The following is an 18,389-nucleotide window of genomic DNA, read 5'->3' on the forward strand; positions in this document are numbered from 1 at the left end:
AACCAGCAGTGGAGGAGGGAAAAAAAACCCTAGTGCTTGACTTTGGTATAAATTATTGATTTTCATTCCCTTATAAATTTTCCATAGTGTCCCACAGTCTGTGTATGATATGCTGGCTGTATGTTTATGGAAAGAGAGCCATTCTATCACAGAGTGGACTTGCTTAAGCAGAGAAAAAGAAAAAAAAAAACGTCAGGCAGACAGAGAACGGGGACCACAAACATTGACAGCAGGTTCGTCTTTCCTCCTTTGAGTGAACATGCTTGAATATGCTTCTCCTCTACATAAGAAGTACAATCAGATTCAAGCGCATCCGTATTCTTTCACAGATATAGATTTCCTCCTTGACACTAGTTTGTGGTGGAGTCCCTCGGCAGCACGGGTGCCCCGTGACCTGTAACCTGTCGGGTCACAGGAACTGGAAAACTAGGCGCACTCTGACAGCTCAGCGCGCATACCGCCCACCTCTCCCTTTCCCGCTCAAGAGTTTTATAGCAGAACAGCAATCCTCGTCAATTAATTCACACAGCTGTCAGTGAGCTTAGAGGACTCTCTCAACCCCTCCTGTGTTTTCTTCTTTCTCTCTCTACCTCTTTTCCTCTTTCGTGGCATAGATTTTCTGGAGTTTTCCTCAGCCTGACCCTTGGAGGCTGCAGGGCCTGATTAGTCAGATTTAGTGCTGAGTCTATTGATCGGAGCCTCCAGGGCAATAACCAAATGGAGCCGGTGCAACAAGTCAATAGCGCTGTTATTGCACCAAACCGATGGCCTGCGCTTCAATCAGTACTGCGGGGGGGAGAGCGGCAAGTCATCATGACTGAATTAGTGTCACTCAGAAACCCCCTTTCTCCGAGGCCTCAGTCCATCCCCAGGCACTATTTCCTATGTTTCCTCTCCCTCTCTCTCTGCTTCTCGCTTTCTCCAGTAGCCTGCTCCAGCCCAGGGATGAAATTCTTCTCTGCATTTTGTAAGAGGAAGAGAAGGGTCTGCAATTTTAATGGAATGGCATGGATTATTTAAAGTGACTAAACCCCCTGTTGTAGTGTCAAGTGGAAAGATGTCGGATGACACTGTGGTTTCTGAAGCTCTGCTGCAGGAAAGTGCAAGGAAGATTCTCCGCAGCATGAGCTGGTGTTCGACTGATGTGCTTGGTGTAGAAACGGACAGTTTAGTTAACAACAGAATGGGTTGAAAAATCATTATTTCTCACACAGGAATTTTTAGTAGTGGTGTTTACTAGCAGGCAAGGATCACTACTTTCAAGTTTGGAAAGTCGTGATTAGAGCTTCAGGTGTGATCAAATTACTTTGGTAAGATGGCAAGATGGTGGTGAATAAAAAATGTGCATAAGATGCTTTTTTTTAGGTTTTTATGCAGTTTTTGAAGGTAGTGTAAGCTGAATTGTAACATCTTATTTTGTACATAAAAAAGCCATTTTAAACAAAATTCAAATAAGCATGAAATACATGTGTCCATTGCTGCTACCATGTTGAACACAATGGATGTCACATACAATCGTACAATTATTAATATATAGCAGTTCAGTTTACAGAACCTACGTAAATTTAATAAAATCCTAAAAAAAGTGAAAGCACACTCTTTATCAGTTTGTAGAAGAAGAATGAACGAATTTGAAATGAAGTAATGTGTTAATTTTTTCAGCCATTTTTTTTTTTTATTCTAAATGAGTCTTAGTCCTGGTGTCAAATGTTCTTTTTAGTTATTATTGTATTTAGTCATATTTTTGTATGTTTAGTCAAGTTTTAGTCAACTAAGGGCTACATTTACTTACAGCTTTGCCAGTCAAACTGTCATTAAAATAGTACTTTAAGGATTTACTAAAGACGCGCAGTGACAAATTAGTGCACTCTCTCTGTCTACCTTATGAAAACTAGCAAAGCAAACAAAAAAGTTTTTCCAAATTGCAATAATGTTTCTCTAATAAAACAACAGTGGTTAAGTAAGTGCATTTATTCAGCTACTACAGTGGAAAACAATATAGTCGATATGTCATGACAGAACACAGACGGGCTGAATGAATCTTTCATTTAAAATCTCACATGGAGATCACTAAACTTCATCTTACTTGTTTGTTGTGTTTTCAGATCATCGCCGGTGCTTCTGTAATGAAGAGCGAGTGCATGTTTGCCAGATTGCAAAAATTAAGCAAAATGCCGGACGTAAAATTGTTCCTTTTAACTCCAATTTTCAGGTTTAAATTCTTGTATCTGGCAACCCCACACATGAAAGCTTATGTAGTAGAGGCCTGAACAGCAGTTCGCAATAATACTGTTTCCTTTTTTTTTTTTAAACAAAAAATAAAATAGATTTTGGTATAGTTTTTGTTTTTTAAAATACATTTTAGTCAGTGATATTGCATGTTGATATAGTCACAGTTATGTTTTATTGACCTTGTTGTAGTCAACAAACATTTAGTTTTAAAATTGTTTATTATTTAACACTATACTGTACTGTATTAAAATCATCAAACTTGTAAATACGAACAAAGTTGGACTATAACAAGTGCCCAGAATGTCAGACAGATTTGGGTTATTCTCTTTTAACTTAGGCTTGTATAACCACCTAAAAATCACCCAAAAGCATAATAGTAACCAATTAGCTGTCTATCTAGCATAATGACACCCCTTTCATTTTCTTCAGAAAATCAAAAAAATATAATTTATCTTTACTTGTTCGATCCTTTGCAATCTCCAGATGTTTCAAACTTCTTTCCATCAGTTTTTGGGATCTCTTTGGTTATTTATTTATTTTTTTGTCGACCTTGCAGCGGCATAAGTCAAGGGCTTTGCTTCTCCTATTAATGTTATTTTTCCCCATCTCTCCATTAGTGCAACCTCATCCTCATGCAGTTAGAATCGCCCGAGGATAGAAGTGGGAACACAACAACAGCTTCAAGGCTGAAGTTTGTGTTTATTTGAGATAGAAGGTGCCAGAAAGGTCCGTCACCGCTCTCCACTCTCCCTCACATTCCCTGCTTTAAACAGCTAGTTCTATAACCACACTTGTGTCATCATTCCAGGTGTCCTTGCTTAGAAATTTGGTTTCACATAATTTGTCTTTCTGAGATGCATCTTGGACACTAAGATGGTCCTCTCTGTGACTCTGCTGACATAGCATGGCAAGGACGGATGAAGCATTGAGCTGATTAAGTGCTGTTTTCTAAAAGCTTTTATCTTCTGGATAGGAATTTGAAAGGCTCCCTCTCAAAAGCATAACCTGCTCTGTATACCCTCCAACCCATTTTGATTGTATCCTTGTCTTTTCAAGTTCCTCTCCATCTTTGGCCACACATGATGGTCTCTCCACTCAACACCAAAGACATGGAATGCCATGGTTAAGTCTTTTACATGGTACATATTTCCTGTAAGTGTGAGTTCACACCGCAGGCCTTTGTCAGGTTTCTTATTGAAACTTATGCTCAGTATCAAATCAGTAGCAATCTGAGATCAAGGCTGCAGAAGCGAGCAAGAGGAACGTTTTGAGTTTTTGTCATACTCTTAATGTTTATCATATCATTTTGTTGTCAACACACAATCACATTCTGTTCCAAGAGAACTAAGTAACATGTGATTATGTTTGCCCACTTGTGTGGATGACACTCTGTGTCAGTTTCATCAACAGCACTCTGTACGCTTCACATTCACACAAAAACAAATTCTGTATTTCTCAAACTGCATCGAAGTACACAAATCCAAATGCAGACAATTCAATAATAAAGCTCTTAAACTTTATGGACAAAATCTTACATGTTCATAATCTTACATGTCTACTTGCATAATTAAATGTATAATTTGATGTTTACACTTATAATTAAATATGTTAAAAGTTTATTATTTTAAATGTTTTTTATATTGATTTAAAAAAAAATTGGAAAGCATAGAATTCATGTACATGATCAAATTAAAATTAAAAAAGAAGTTCGCTATAAATAAGTGCTAGAATAATTTTGTAGAAATCAAGCAGAACAGTTAAAATGCCTTATTGAATGGTTGTGTTGACATATTCAAGAATATACTGTATCATAAAATAAACATTTGATTATTACATCCCTGCTCTAAATGGCTGCTTTGCTGTAGTACGTGTATCGCTGGACTTGTAGAGCATAACACAGGGTGAATGGATGTACTAGAGGGAGTGGAGATTATTACTTTGGCTTCTGGCTAAACTAAACATGTCGGCATGATGTTATGTAAAGTTGCTTGTTATTAAAAGGGAAGAGCGTGTCTCTTGACTTTTGGAAGAAAAAACAGTAACAACTTAGGGTGTTGAATGGAATCCGCTTTGAGTAATGCCATAAAAATTCCCATTTTGGTCTATGAAACTGATATTAAATAGTATACCATTTTGTTAGTGTAACAAAACACTGAGATGTTACAAACTATTGCCTCAGGTCGGGCTCGCCCAGCACAGAACATCCAGAACTTCAACCTTTCTTTCATTTCCTTTTTCCTCTCCTCTCTGTGAAAGTCACCAGCCAACACAGACCACTGATTTATGAGTTCTAATGAGATTTCAATACAGAACAAACAATAAAAATTTATGTGCATCATAGTTTTGGAGGCCCATGCTTCCATGCTAGTATTACACCCTTTCAACAAGCCTGGTAATACAATCCCCAGCTGCTTCCCTCGAGGAATGCAGCCACTTTTTGTGTCGGAAATCTTAGCAGCGCGCCCAAATTGTGTGAAAGTAATTTATCTCGCTTTTATAAATATTGTTGTATTCACAGTCAACATGGAGTATTGCTAAGGGTTTCTTTAACACCGCATGTAAGTCTCAATTTCCCGCTGGGCCTGGTAGGTCAGAATGTAGGACGTATGAAGTTAAAGACAGTGTGGTTTTACCTGGGCATATTTACCTTATGCTTCGGTAAGCACTCTAGACAAACAGTTTTTTCTAGCTAGCAACCAAAATGTAATAGTAATGTGCAGTCCAGTGGTGGACAGTAACGGAGTAGCTTTACTTCGTTACTGTACTTAAGTACATTTTTCAAGTATCTGTACTTTACTGGAGTAGTTTTATTTTTTGTAACTTTTACTTTTACTTCACTACATTCCAAAGCATAAGATCGTACTTTTAACTTCACTACATTTCATAAAAAATATTGTTACTCCCTATAATATATCACGTGCTCCGACACGCAGAAGCGGTGTCTGATTCATCATGAATGAACTGAGTCTTTTCAAAATATACTTTTAAATCGGATCGCGAATCTTTTTTAATTAGAATGATACGATTGCAGCTGTTCTTGAGTCGACCGCTCACTGATTCAAATGAACCGTTTAGTGCGAGTCTCCAGAAGTAAGAACCGGGAGATCTTGTGAGCGCGCGTTCGTCTGATGTCGCTAAAAGTAAGTTATTAATGTCGAAATTTTGGATTAATTATTGTAACCGAAAATTGCAGACGATGCTGACACATCAATCAGCGTCTCTGTGTTTCAGGTTAAAAAAAACCATTAAACTAACACAGATTAAATAAAATAACTTGTGCATGTTCAAATTCCCCACTGCCGTAATATTAACAGTTTTATTAAAATGCTACCATTTCCTATGTGACATCTGTTTTTATATTGCTTATCAACAGAAACTTTATATTGTTTGGATTAACTAGACGAGTAGACAGACATGAATGTTTATTCATAACCGTACTGAAAATAGGTAAATATTGTTAGCTGATGCTAACTGTTTAGCTAACAAGCTTAACTGCTAACTGTGATGTTCTGTAAAACATCAAACTTTAAAATACTTTTCTTACTGGTGAAAATCAGATGGTCATCTCTGTTTTCTCTCAGGTAAATCACAGTGTAAGCTTCACAGTGAACATTACTCTCGTTCGCGTAGCCAATATCAACAACAAAAATATATCTTGACTCCATATAGTGGTTATTTTGGAAAAAATCCCAGGTATTTTGAGCAGTAGGATTATTAAAAAATATATATGGTAATATAAAATTAAATTAAGTAGCCTATATAAAATTGCAAACATCTACAGTATCTTTCAGTAATTTTTTACTTAAGTACATAAAAAATTGAGTACTTTTGTACTTTCACTTGAGTAAAATTGAAAAATTAGTACTTTGACTTTTATTGGAGTAATATTTTACTATACGTATCTGTACTTTTACTCAAGTACTTGATTTGTGTACTTCGTCCACCACTGGTGCAGTCACAATGTTAAGATCAGGATTTGGGATTTGTAATGCATTTGCATGTCAAAGATTGCAAAAATTCAACAGCAGGAAGTAGTGATATGTCTCCAAGTACAGATGAAATCTGTAGCCTGTTGAAACCTTGTTTGCTTGTGGTTTGGTCCATTGAACCTCACCCGTGGCGTGTCCTGTGTTGAGTTCATGGAAAGGTTTGGTCCCGAAGGCCTAATAAAAAAAAGCCTACCAGTTTTATGCAATGCTTATACAGTATTATCTGTCAAAGCCTCAAATTCACTGTTATTTCAAATAGGCACATTTACCTGTTCATCGGTTCTGGGAGAACGCAGAGCAGCAGGGATGTGGCAGCCAAGCAAGCTTTTCAGTTTTCTCTGAAGTTTCTTGCATTGAGTGCTGGGAAATCAGGATTAGTAGTGGTATGCTGACTGCTGCCTTGGCACATTTACCCATGACATGGACTCAGACATAATATTTACTGCCTTCTTATTGGCTGCGGTGGGGCACAGGCATGCCCTCCTTGAGAAAGTTCCTGAGATACACAGTAATCCTTTACCTCGTTTTTGACATTAACACCCTCCTTCTAACCAAATATAGAGAAAAGAAAAAAAGGGAAAGGCAAAGATAAGCAAAGAATGATGAAACTGAGAAATTCCTGAGTTTTATAGAATGAGAGAAAGTGGTGGGATGAAGTTAACAAAGCAAGAGTGTAAGAACTGAAAATGTTAGAAGAAGAAAGACATTCTGATGCAAAACATAGTGAGCTGCCTACCTAGACCTCTTAAGCGGCGTCCTAATTGAAATGTAACCCCGTAAGTGAGGAACACACTACACAGAAGAGACTCAACTAATAATTGATTTCAATGGAGTTTGACTTTAGTGTGTTCCTAAGTTTACTATAGAATGCAATACAGAATAAACACAAATATTGGCTAAAATTTAGTATGTCTTGAACAATTTTTTTTTAAATGGATCTCAGTCCTTTAATTTAAATCACAATGAAAATCAATAAGAAATAAATACTGTATATTATTATTATTATAATTATTACAGTATAAAATACAGTAAAACAGCACATGTTGTGAACTATTATAATTTTAAAATTACTGTTAGTGCTCAATGAACATTTATTATTATCCATGTTGAAATGTTTCTGTGAAAAATATTGTTATTTTTATTCAGGATTCTGAATACAAACTTCAAAAGAACCACATTTTTTTGAAAACAACTTTTTTGTAACCATGGGTCACTTATGCTCAATTTATTGCACCATTGCTTAATACAAGTATTATTCAATTTAAATTAATTTAAAATATGCATGGGTGGTATATCTCATGCTGGAATGTGCCTACGTTTCTATATAATACCATCTACGTAGGCAGCTCACTACATTTCGGAACATAAATACAGAGACTGCTACTAAGTTGGCCGAGTGCCAGTTAGAAGAATGATCCTGGGCTACCAGAAAATTAGAGGGAGCAGGGAATCGCATTTGGACACTCCACAACAGCAGGCTACAGCTGCTGGAATCTGTTGCATGTAAAAGAGACTCCATGAAGTGGCGCCAACAAAGCATTTCTCAGTTTCTTTGTCTCAACTTTTTATTTAAATAGCATCTGATTTTAAACTCATCTTCTCTGTCCATCCCCCTCTTTTTACTTCTCACTCTCCATCCCTCCCTTTTTCCTTCTGTAGGGGTCTAAAATCCCAGTCTAGGATTCTAGTCAGATTGTTAGCTGGGCAATAAAAAATACATGAGTATGTGGCGTAGAAGTGTTCGTTATGTATGTATGTGTGTGTGTGTGTGTGTGTGTGTGTAGCTCATAAAGACAGCTTCCCGACACACGAGCTGCTCCAAATGTGCAAGAGCTCGTTTGTCTTTCAGAGTTGGAGTGCTACGAGTTGAACGGGGCGGTGTGATTTGCCAGTCTCTGCCTGTGTGTATGTGTACAATATTCATGCCCGTGTGTTGGTGCTCTCTCTTCAGCAATTCCCTTTATAAACTTTTACACTCGTCTTAGTTTGTTGATCCATGTTAAGAAGCAGACTTATCCATGAGTGGGTTGCAAAAGCGGCGTGTCGTTCCGATGATAGACACGATGACAGTGAGAAAAAGAAATGTGGAGTGAAATCATTAGGAAGCATTCACAGTCACAGCACTGGCAACATCTCAAGATTAATCTGTGCCAACCAAGGTTCGGCGATAGTGTACCTAAATCGACACAATGTGTGATAGGGCAGTCAGTCCTCACTGATTGGAGCAACTTCACTCCTGAATCTAGCTCCAGATGATAAGAGTAGTGTAGCAAGCTCCACCACCCCATAATCGCACTAATAAAGCCATATTTAACGGCTCTATTATACACTTCAGCCCTGTTAAAGTAGCCATGGTGTGTGTGGGTGTGTATATGTGTTTCAGAATGCTCTGGAGGGCAAACTGCTGTTTTTCTTTTGGGAATTACATAGTACTGTGGAATTTTTAAGTCAATTACATGCAATTAAATGCAGTTTTGTTTCCCCCTGGCGTTCTTGTGTTTATGTGTGTTTAATTAAGCCTTGAAAGACTTGTAAAGTTGATCCTGTTTATGCTCTGCCCATGTAATGCACATGATATACACGTTCTTATTTATTTTAACAGGTTTTTATTAGCCAATGCAGAGACCAATTCTTAGAAGGCAGTGATGAGCAATATGCCTTTTTTTGTTTTGTTTTTTTACAAATTAAAACTTTGTACTTGAGTACTAGTGCTGAAAAGGCGTGGACAGTTATTTTTGCGCCTGACCTTATTGAATATGCATTTGTAGGAGTTTCCCTTTCAGACGCAAAATTTATGTGAGGAGAGTGTTAAAATAAAATCCCGCATTTGCCCTGTTTAGTACATTTTGCCCTTAGAATTTAGCATTTGCCCTTACATCATTCTTCAACCTAAAAAAAGAAAGAACAGGATTGTATATATAATGTATATTTTAATGTGTATATATAGTGTAATTTTAAGAAAATTATTGAAAACACGAAATTGGTAAGATGGTGAGTATATTTATTTTATATTTATATACTTATTGGCCAATAAATTGCAAATTTTGGGGCAATTTATTGGTTTGAGCAATATATCACTGTCATCAAAACATAACTGTAATATTACCGTAAATTTCAAAATCCCCCTTTAGTCCAGTGCTTACTGACAGCTGCTAGTTCCATCACGGTTGCTAATACTGACTCTCTGTACGTCACTCTGAAAGAGACAACAAAGAACTTTATTACATCTAAAGCTCTGAGCCATTGACAGGTAAGGTGGTTTAAAGGCCGCTTTGACATGTACAGTACAGTAAGGCTGCTGAGAAGCCCTGCTAAAACATTTATCTTTGTTAGTGTGTGATCACACACTCCAACACAGGATCCACCATACTGACACACACAGAGCATCTTGTCCATCAGTCAGACCATTAGTGAACACATTGATCCTGCTGACTCTCCTCCCACTTTCACTTCTTTTGTTTCTATCTTGCTCCAGTGAAGTACAATACCTGGTTTGTATGAAGAAAAGAAAATACTGACAACCTCACACAGTCTTTGATTCTTTTTATCTGCTTGAAAAGAAATCGCACACACAAATGGGTGTAAGTTAATCTCACAAATACAAATAGTGACCAAGAGATAGAACAGAATATGTAGTATTTCTCATACATTATACATTGTGCTATGCTAAATGCTTCAGAATCCTAAAACTTGCAGTTTATTAAAAGGTTTAAATGATTAAAAAGCAATTTTCAATATTCTAGACCTTATATGATTGTGGTTTGTTTGTTTGTTTGTTTTGAATGTGTGTGTGCGTGTGTTTGTGTGTTGTGTGGTTGTGGTGCTGGGGGTTTTAGAATGGGGTAAACTTCCGTCACCCACCTCCTCCCACACACCCAGGCATAGAGGTGTACCACTGTCCTCATTATGGCTACTAATAAGGGGAACTGAGAGTATAAGAGAGAGAGAAAAATGTGGGAAAGAAGGGGAAAAGGTTTTAAATTTTAATAACGCGGGTACGATTTTGTAAATCTTTCCTGACAGAAAACTCCTCATTATTTTCATCTGTCTCTGTCTCTGTCTCTTCTACCTCCTCCACTGATAAATGGGCTTTTCGTTGCTTGAATCTCTCTCTCTCTATCTCTCTCTCTCTCTTTCACTCTCTCTTTCACTCTCTCTTTCACTCTCTCTCTCTCTTTCTCTCTCTCTCTCTCTCTCTCTCTTTCACTCTCTCTCTCTTTCACTCTCTCTCTCTCTCAGTTCTCTCTCTCTCTCTCTCTCTCTCTCTCTCTCTCACTCTCTCACACACACACACACACACACACACACAGTCATTCATTCTTTGGCATTGTGCATTTGAGGTTAGACTTATGTTTTTAACCCAATTGACTCAGTTTAATTTTGTCTGCTGGTTTTGGAAGGAGTTATTTTGGCAGTGCTTGCACACATATACTGTAGTGCTCAACTTGTGCCTCACAGTGCGAAAGTCACAGTGTACTTAAAGGGATAGTTCACCCAAAAATGAAAATTATGTCATTAATGACTCACCCTCAAGTCGTTCCAAACCTGTAAGACCCCTGTTCATCTTCGGAACACAGTTTAAGATATTTTATATTTAATCCGAGAGCTTTCTGTCCCTCCATTGAAACTGTGTGTACGGTATACTGTCCATGTCCAGAAAGGTAAGAACAACATCTTCAGAGAAGTCCATGTGACATCAAAGGTTCAGTTAGAATGTGTTGAAGCATCGAAAAAAAAATTTGGTCCAAAAAATAACAAAAACGACAACTTTATTCGGGATTGTCCTCTTTTCCGGATCTGTTGTGAGCGTGTTCAAGTGTAGTGATATCCGGTTCGCGAAAGAATCATTCGATGTAACCGGATCTTCTTGAACCAGTTCACCAAATCGAACTGAATCGTTTTAAACGGTTCGCGTCTCCAATACGCATTTATCCACAAATGACTTAAGCTGATAACTTTTTTAATGTGGCTGAGACTCCCTCTGAGTTAAAACAAACCAATATCCTGGAGTAATTCATTAACTGAAACAGTACACTGACTGCACTGCTGTGAAGTCCTGCTGCATTACATTATTTTATTTTTTTTGTGCACTTTATCCAAATTTATTTTAAACTGATTTTCTTTCAGAAAGTTTTGAGAATGGGACAGATGTAGTGGATCATTGTCTTCTTGTGATAAATGTAAAGATGTAAATATAGTATTGTTTAAAGGTTTGGGGTCAGTAAGATACTTTGATAAGCAAGAAAGCATTTAATTGATCAAACACCTTAGTAAAGAATTTTAAAATGTTACAAAAGTCGTGGGCTAATGGTTAGAGGGTCGAAGGGTTGTGGGTTCTAGTTTCGGGCCGGACGGAATTGTGGGTGGGGGGAGTACATGTACAGTTCTCTCTCCACCTTCAATGCCATGACTTAGGTGCCCTTGAGCAAGGCATCGAACCCCCAACTGCTCCCCGGCGCTGCAGCATAAATGGCTGCCCACTGCTCCGGGTGTGTGCTCACAGTGTGTGTGTGTGTGTGTGTTCACTGCTCTGTGTGTGTGCATTTCGGATGGGTTAAATGCATAGCACAAATTCTGAGTATGGGTCACCATACTTGGCTGAATGTCACTTCACTATTCACTATTCACTAAAACAAGCATCAGAGCAGTCAAAATAAAGAAATGTTTATTGAGGAGCAAATCAGCATATTAGAATGATTTCTGAAGGATCATGTGACACTGAAGAACTTTTTCTTATTGTTGTAATAGGTTTGTGTAGTATTGTGTGTGTGTGTGTGTGTGTGTGTGTGTGTGCGTGTGTGTGCGTGTGTGTACTGTTTTTATTGTTGATCAAAAAATGAGTGAGCATCAGACACTTCTTTCAAAATTATTTACCAAATTACAGACACAAATCTAATTTGTGATTTACTAATAGAAATAAATTACTATAGGTCCAGTGTAATATTAATGTTATGTTGCACGATTTTGAGCTCAATTAAATCAAGTCCGTAAAATCACTAACTAAACCTAAACCAAATGTGATCTAGCAGAGTTAAAGTTTGGTTCATTAATAAAATCATAAATTCATTTATTCCATCGTGGGAATTGAACTTGAATATTTCTGCGTGGAATCTTACTCTTACCTCTGGCCCAACTAGACATGATACATTTCTATTATGCTAACAAACCTTTAAAAAGTGTGAATTCTTGAGGTGTTTAATATTTCATATTAGTTGAGCAGGAATATGTGTCTGTTGTTGTATGAAGTTTTAATGTTTGATTTTTACTCATATGCTACATTGAAGCAAACTTTCTTTTTTTCATTTTAGGTGTGCATTTTTGAACCTCAGTTTTTTTTTTTTTTTCATCCTAAGCTAAGAGAGAGACAGAAAAGGCGAGCATGTAAGAGAAGGTTTACCCTGAGCTATGAGCTGTGACAGCATGAACAGGTCTCTTCCAGCCTCTGTCATGTGTTTGACAGAGAAGATGGATGCGGTTTGATGGGTCCTGCTCTGTTCTGTCTGGACATGGTTCAGCATGGGATAGAACCACCATCGGACAGGCATCAGATGCAGCCCTTCTCCTGCTCTTGCTGTCTCAGTCTCTGTCCTCCCTTTATATTAATGTGATTCAATCCAGGTGAGACTGGAGGTGGAGGAGCCATAGATTAGCTACAGAACTATCCAATACCCCTTTTTCCACAAACAGGGTGTTGCAGTTCCCAATATAGTCCAGGTGTATCCACCAAAGAAAAGGAAGATCTGAGGTAAAAATAAATAAATAAATAAATAAATAAATTCTGAAATTTCAGAGACTGGGAGTCAAGTACAGCTTTCAGAATAACAAAATATGTAATTTGAACTGTAAAGAAATATATATATATATATATATATATATATAAATTATTTTTTTTAATATATAATACAGTAAAATAATTAAAAGAAAAAACATACTATTTTTATTCTAAAGTATTTTTATATATTTGTTTTATATACACTACTGTTAAAGCATCTCTAATTTTAATATAATTATTATTCTTATTAAAATATTATTTCTATTTTAATGTTATTATTAAAAGTATTTGTATTCTATTATTAATGACATAATTTACAGATATCATGTAATCAGAATACTATGAATTCTATCACTTGCAATTGTATTGTGGCTTGTTTGTTTGTGGACAGATTATTTAGTAACAGTCGGTTGCATCATCATTTGGTTTTCAAGTGAGTTAAAATGCAGGCTGGTTCTGAGAGAGGTGAAAAAGGGGTACAAATAGTTCTAGTACTTCTGTTCTTTGAGATTCATTCGTGGTTATTTTTAGTTGCGGTTGAAAGGGACTGCCACAGGGGAAGATTTTAAAGTTTACAGACAAAAGTTCCCTTGCATCAATGACTATATGAGCTCTCACACACGACAGCATGAATTACTTCCCCAAATGTGTTCCTCAAATTATAACGAATCTCTGTGAAAAGATTCATGCACTTTCCAGGGTGTTTTTTAGAGTGTAAGACTAGGCTGTTGAAGTGAGCGAAGCATGGCTGCTCTCTGTGATGATGGGGCCACTCACTCACTCTTGCTCTCCCTCTGTGTCTGGATGCGGGGCTGCCCGGGGCCTCTCCGCCCACCCTCAAGGGCCTGTCAGTGCAGCCTCACCAAAGGCAGATTAATCTACATTACTGCTAACAGCTCAGTCTGGCCCCTGAACCACTCACCAACACACACACACACACACACACACACACACACACTGTTTTTAATATCTTTCACTTCAGTCAAAAATCTACAGCTGAGCCTTTGGTTAGAAAATTAAGGTTAGCCGAAGTTGATTTATGAGTTAAAAGTTTTTGTTCCATTTTTTTTCCGTAAATCTGTACAGAATAAAGCACTATGCCTCAAGAGGTTTTGTGTTAACATACCTTAAGAAAGTAAAAAAAAAAAAAAACGTTTTACCATGGTAAAATCACTGTGAGAGCTTCAATTGCTAAATGCTTTCATTGCAACAATATTAATGTTCATCAAAAGTTCAATTAATTAATGAAAAACATTAGAGCATTAATATAGTAGCCAATTAAAATTTAGAATCTCTTTTATAATCAAGTGCAGTGAGATCACGAGATAGTGAGTCAGCTTCACCATTGTTGATTTTTTTTGTAATGGTTTTGAAAGAAGTCTCTTATGCTCAACAAGGCTGCATTTGTTTGATAAAAAATACAGTAAAAATAGTAATGTTGTGAAATATTCTTACAATTTAAAATAAAACTTTTCTATTTTAATGTTTTTTTTTATTATTTGTATTTATTTCTGTGATGGCAAAGCTGGATTTTCAGCAGTCATTACTCTGATCATGCATCTTCAGAAATCATTTTACTGTACTGATTTGGTTCTCAAGTCAAAATAAATAAATTATTGTCAAAGTTGAAAACGGTTGCTTATTCTTTTTTTGTGGGGAAACTGATGCTTATTTTTCTTCAGGGTTCTTTGATGAATAGAATATTCAAAAGAACATCATTCATTTGAAATGGCAATCTTTTGCAACATTATAAATGTCTTTACTGCCACTTTAGTTCAATGTAATACGTCCTTGCAGAAAGAAAGCTTTAAATTATTATTATTTTTTTAAATCTTAGTGACCCTTGTGAAGAGTGCTGTACTTTATCTCAATATTGATTGACAGTAAGTGGCAAAACAGTAAGGTTCACATGATCTTGACGTAATTTACCTCCAGTAGTGTTGAGCACAGAATCAGTCGTACCATCCTGTAACACACATTCTTTATACAGACCCAAGAATTCCCATCCGTCCCTCTCCCACAGCTGTTTCCTGTCCCTTTGGGCACCAGCACATCTCTGAACATCATGAACAGTCTGTCCTCTTGCTTGGAGTTTGTTTATGTGTGTGTGTGTGTGTGTGGCCAGTGTAAATAATGTTACTTAAAGAGACATGTGGGAGATCTGGCCTTGCTAAACATGCTCTGATTAATGTCTTTCTCCAAGCATGCACTCCCAATTATGAATTATGAAAGCCCAGCGTCCAATCAGAACGCACCTTTTGTCAATGCAGTGGAAAAGCCTCTAATGGCTTATCTTAACAAAATGAACATCTCAGAGCTTGAATACTAGTCAGTTTTGAGCAGCAGCATTGAGGTGTGTATTGTAATGCCATTTTGCTTTCTTCACTGTGCATCTCTATATGCATTAGATGTGTGTGCAGGATGCGGCGGAGTGCTGCTCGGCTGCAGTGGTGATGAATGGGTGTGTGTGAGTTATTTATCTCCTGGTTATAGGAGTGGACAGTGGTCCTTCTCTCTCCACGTCAACACATGGGATAATTCTGTCATTTATCAGGAATGGCACAGGAGACAGAAACTCGCCCCGAGGGATCATCCCAGGGTCTCAACCCTTCAACTCCTGGCCTCACTGTACAACTTTGTACTACTTTGCCACTTTTCGAACAGTTTGTTTGGCTACTTTTGGTACTTTTCTGTTGAGACTAACAGAATTACTTTAGCTGCATTTCCATTACCCTTTAAATTGCGCGAATTGAAATTGCGAATTGAAAATATACCTAATGGAAACACATCAATTTTGCAAAAACTCACATATATCAGCAAAAAGTTTTTAAGTGCACTTGCTGTTATATATGTAAACCTTCCAAGATCCGTCACCAAGACTTATAGCAAGAGGAAAAACTTGCGTTTTAGTCGCATAACATCAGTTAATGGAAACGCATCGTTATGCAGGTTTTTTTATCGACATTTATAAAATATCGTAAAAGTTTTGCACAAACCTGAAAAAATCCATCATGTTCCACAACAATATTAAACAGCACAACTTTTTTTAACATTAACAATGAGAATACCACCAAATCAGCATATTAGAATGCTTTCTGAAGGATCATGTGACGCTGAAGACCGGAGTAAATTCAGCTTTGCCATCACAGTAATACATTTCATTTTAAAACTATATTAATATAGAAAAGTTATTTAACTTGTAATAATATTTTGCAATATTACTATTTTTACTGAATTTTTTTATCAAATACTGTAAATGCAGCTTTGCTGAGGACAAGAGACTTACTATATGTTATATGCATATCTGATAATGTGTAGACCTCAGGAAGAAATAAATGTCCACAATTAGATTTCAAATACTGTCCAATATGAAAATTCCAAACCAATATATAGTAAACTTCTTGCTGAAATCACAATTATTCGCCATAACATATAGTACAAGAAAATACAATTGATGTGTAGAATTTAGTGAATGACTGAATGAATCTTTTAAATACTGTAGGCACAAATTGCCTTTTTGGTTTTGCCATGTGGGTTTTATTGAGAATTCCATCAGTAAATATGTGAAATTTATTAGCTGGAGGAACGCCACAAGCCACACTTTTTACTTTTCAGAGAAAAGTAAATGCTTTAAGCGTGTCTGTAGACAGATGGAGAGGAAAAAGGCAAAGTTGTCACACCGTGTGACATGTTTTGCACGAAAGCTTGTTTGTTATTTTTATTTTATTTTTTTAAAAGACAGATCTAACTGAAGTGAAATGTTTATCGAGTTGAGTCAGGAAAAATAAATTCATTTTTGGTGCAGGTTATGAACTCAATCACATGCATGCCTATTTTGTGTGAAAATGTTAATTCGGCAGTTTTTACTATTGTCCAATTAATGTTCTTAACACGAAATCTCTTTCTCTTGTCTTCTCTTTTCTCCACCTCTCCCTCTCCTCACCCACAGGATCATTCAGAATCGTATCCTGGTCTTCATCCTGGGTGCCATCCTCCTCCTCACCATCATCTTGGCCATCTATTTTAATTTGCGAGGGCAGTGATCTCCACTGACTGGCCCTATGCGTGCATGTGTGAGTGTGTACAAGTGTGTGTGTAAGATTAATAGTGACAAAAGCGTTGGGCTGGAGTAATTAGGACAAATTGTTCACATGAATCATTCCTGGTGGGCAGTGACAGGGGGCCTCTCCTCGCTGCTCTCGAGCGGAGCGGGACCGTTCTCACCCTCTCTCCCCTTATATTTATGCTGCGTCCATTACTTTTAAAACTTACTGACCCCTAGACAAACCCAACACGGATGTGTGGACAAGAGGACAATGATGAGGACATCAGATGGATGAAGAACGTGAAGACGAACATCAGCTTATGTCATAACCTGCAGTTTAATGTTTACTTTTCTTTTTCTCTAAAGCTACTAGTAAAATCCCATCCATCAGGTGTATGTGTGTGTGTGTGTGAGCTGAACACAAGGCAGGCCCATGGTGCAGTACCATTTAGCACATGGTGCAGAATCACACACTACACACAGCCCAAAGGTCACGCGCCCGTCTCTCAGTCCCCCTTCATCCAGGATTAGTAGCTTCTCACGCTGTTCCTCTAAGGTCAGCAAAGACCTCGCATGTGTTTAGTTAAACCAGCAGGACTGCTTTGAACAGGAAAACATCCATGTCCACTTTTACCTTTACTAATCAAATCGGACAGCATGATAGTAACTGTAGTCTGTCGTACTAATAAGAAATGTTTCTTGTATTTATTTGTCGTTTCAGATGAATTGTGATGTATTATGTTTTATTTTTTTGCTGTAACTTTCTTTCGATTTATCTGGAATTTGTTTTAACCATTAGTACTTGACATTAAAATTATATCAATTGTCTCTACTGTACAATGCTGTTGCAAATGTGCTTTATTGTTCCTATAGGGGGACCAACTAGCAAGTTTCAGTATGGAAATATGCAAAATTTGTGAGTCTGCTCCAGGCTTTCACCTGCTGTTTGAGTATTAGTCTGTAAGAGAGAAGGTAACAATGACTAATGTACTAATAGTACAATTAATTTCTGTTAGTTTATCTGATTTTTATGTTAGGAATCCTTTGTGTTTTTTCATATATTTATGTGTTTGTTGCCATGCACTCTGGCTCAATTCCAAAACCCAGTGAGTTGTTTTGCTATCTAATGAATACATAGGCAGTGGGCATGTAAGGCATCTGAAATTAAACCTCGTAAATGACTGATTCAGAACCCTCTATAGTCAGCAAATTTGAACACACAGGAGACCAATTGCACAATAGGTTTGAAAATTAGCTTCTTGCTAAGCTAATAGCAGTGTTAAAGGGATAGTTAACCCAAAAGTAAAAAATGCTGTAATTAATTACTCAAAACCCATGAAACCTTCATTCA

The 18,389-nt window shown here is 37.1% G+C and overlaps 1 protein-coding gene across 4 annotated transcripts in view; it reads left to right on the forward strand.

Annotated features, from left to right (window-relative positions):
• LOC127968881 (vesicle transport through interaction with t-SNAREs homolog 1A-like) overlaps window positions 1-17,878 on the forward strand; it is a 127,455-nt gene extending 109,577 nt beyond the window's left edge. For all 4 annotated transcript variants that reach the window (XM_052570271.1, XM_052570268.1, XM_052570272.1 and 1 more), the window contains one exon: window positions 16,943-17,878. Coding sequence is in view for 2 of the 4 variants with exons in the window: in XM_052570268.1 (XP_052426228.1) it covers window positions 16,943-17,036 (94 nt within the window). In the remaining 2 variants the exon portion in view is untranslated. The remainder of the gene's footprint in view (window positions 1-16,942) is intronic.
• Window positions 17,879-18,389: the final 511 nt, after the last annotated feature.

Source organism: Carassius gibelio, chromosome B12 (genome assembly GCF_023724105.1).
Source record: "Carassius gibelio isolate Cgi1373 ecotype wild population from Czech Republic chromosome B12, carGib1.2-hapl.c, whole genome shotgun sequence".
NCBI lineage: Eukaryota > Metazoa > Chordata > Actinopteri > Cypriniformes > Cyprinidae > Carassius > Carassius gibelio.